General features: G+C 38.4%; 1 protein-coding gene across 1 annotated transcript in view; it reads left to right on the top strand.

Annotated features, from left to right (window-relative positions):
- Positions 1-407: 407 nt before the first annotated feature.
- LOC110449459 (spectrin alpha chain-like) overlaps positions 408-1,215 on the top strand; it is a 66,838-nt gene continuing 66,030 nt past the window's right edge. The window contains exon 1 of the mRNA XM_021496335.1: positions 408-596. Coding sequence (XP_021352010.1) covers positions 585-596 — 12 coding nt within the window. The 5' untranslated portion in view covers positions 408-584. The remainder of the gene's footprint in view (positions 597-1,215) is intronic.

Raw genomic sequence — 1,215 nt, 5'->3', positions numbered from 1 at the left:
GGCACGATATATTGGCTGTGTTGTATCTGAAAAAGGGTATACCGTAGAACAGGGGAAATCGATATCCTGGAATTTGAGAGTATTGGACCATTTTCAGCAATTTTTAGTCAATATCAAAATTAAGAGGAGTCATTCTATTTCAAATTAAAATAAAATTTGAACATGGTGGGGCCGATTTCAGTTTTTAGGGGTCAATGGCCCCCAAAGATTATCCCTGGCAGAATGTACACACCCATTGTGTAAGGTGTTAAAAATGTCCTAGATATGATTATGAGCTGCAGAAAGCTAAATATCGAACATGTACTTGTTGTCACTGACTACTGATCTCCACTGTTATAAAAGCTGAAGGTATACTGATGTGATTATGGTCTAGTCTATTCCTGATGTTTTGTGTTGTTGATATTTGAGAAGTGGTCCTGCTGTGGGGGGTGAGAGGGTGTCTGTCCTCCCTGTGGGACAGCTGTCTGATACAGCCTGGGACAGTGCCAGTGTGTTGGTTTAGGGTTACTCCTGTAGGGTGGGTGTGACTTGGTGTAGAGTAGGATATAATTAGATATCTGTAAGTACTGGTTCATGTGGCTGCAATGGAGGACACTGTAAGTATCTCTGGGCGGGGTTGTTTTTGTGGCCTGTTGGATAAGATTTCAAATTGAAATACTTCTCATTTCTCCATGGATTATTTTTGTACGATGTGATGCTGTTGTTTTGAACATGTATTCTTTACGACACCCATGTGGAGAAAGTGCTGGAATCCCACATACTTCTACTGACTACTATCACTAGGTCAATGTACATATGTTACTAATGTCTGCTGTAAGCCAAGGCATTACACCAACCTAAAAACTCACAATGCTATGGCGATAACAATTTAATGTTGTATACTATATGTTTATCATTACACTCCTGACCAGTTATTGAATTTTTTATTATATTTTCATGTTCAGTGTATTATATGATATTTAGATATAATTTGATGACAGAAATGTGTAAGGTATGCATATGTTATATATATATCATGATAGGGTAAGGTATATGTGCTGTAGATGGCATGATGATAGGGTAAGGTGTATGTGCTGTAGATGATGATAGGGTAAGGTATATGTGCCGTAGATGATGATAGGGTAACGTATATGTGCTGTAGATGATGATAGGGTAAGGTATATGTGCTGTAGATGATGATAGGGTAACGTATATGTGCTGTAGATGATGATAGGG

Source organism: Mizuhopecten yessoensis, unplaced genomic scaffold, assembly GCF_002113885.1.
Source record: "Mizuhopecten yessoensis strain PY_sf001 unplaced genomic scaffold, ASM211388v2 scaffold4623, whole genome shotgun sequence".
In the NCBI taxonomy this organism is placed as follows: Eukaryota; Metazoa; Mollusca; class Bivalvia; order Pectinida; family Pectinidae; genus Mizuhopecten; species Mizuhopecten yessoensis.
This window is presented reverse-complemented; position numbering and strand designations above follow the sequence as displayed.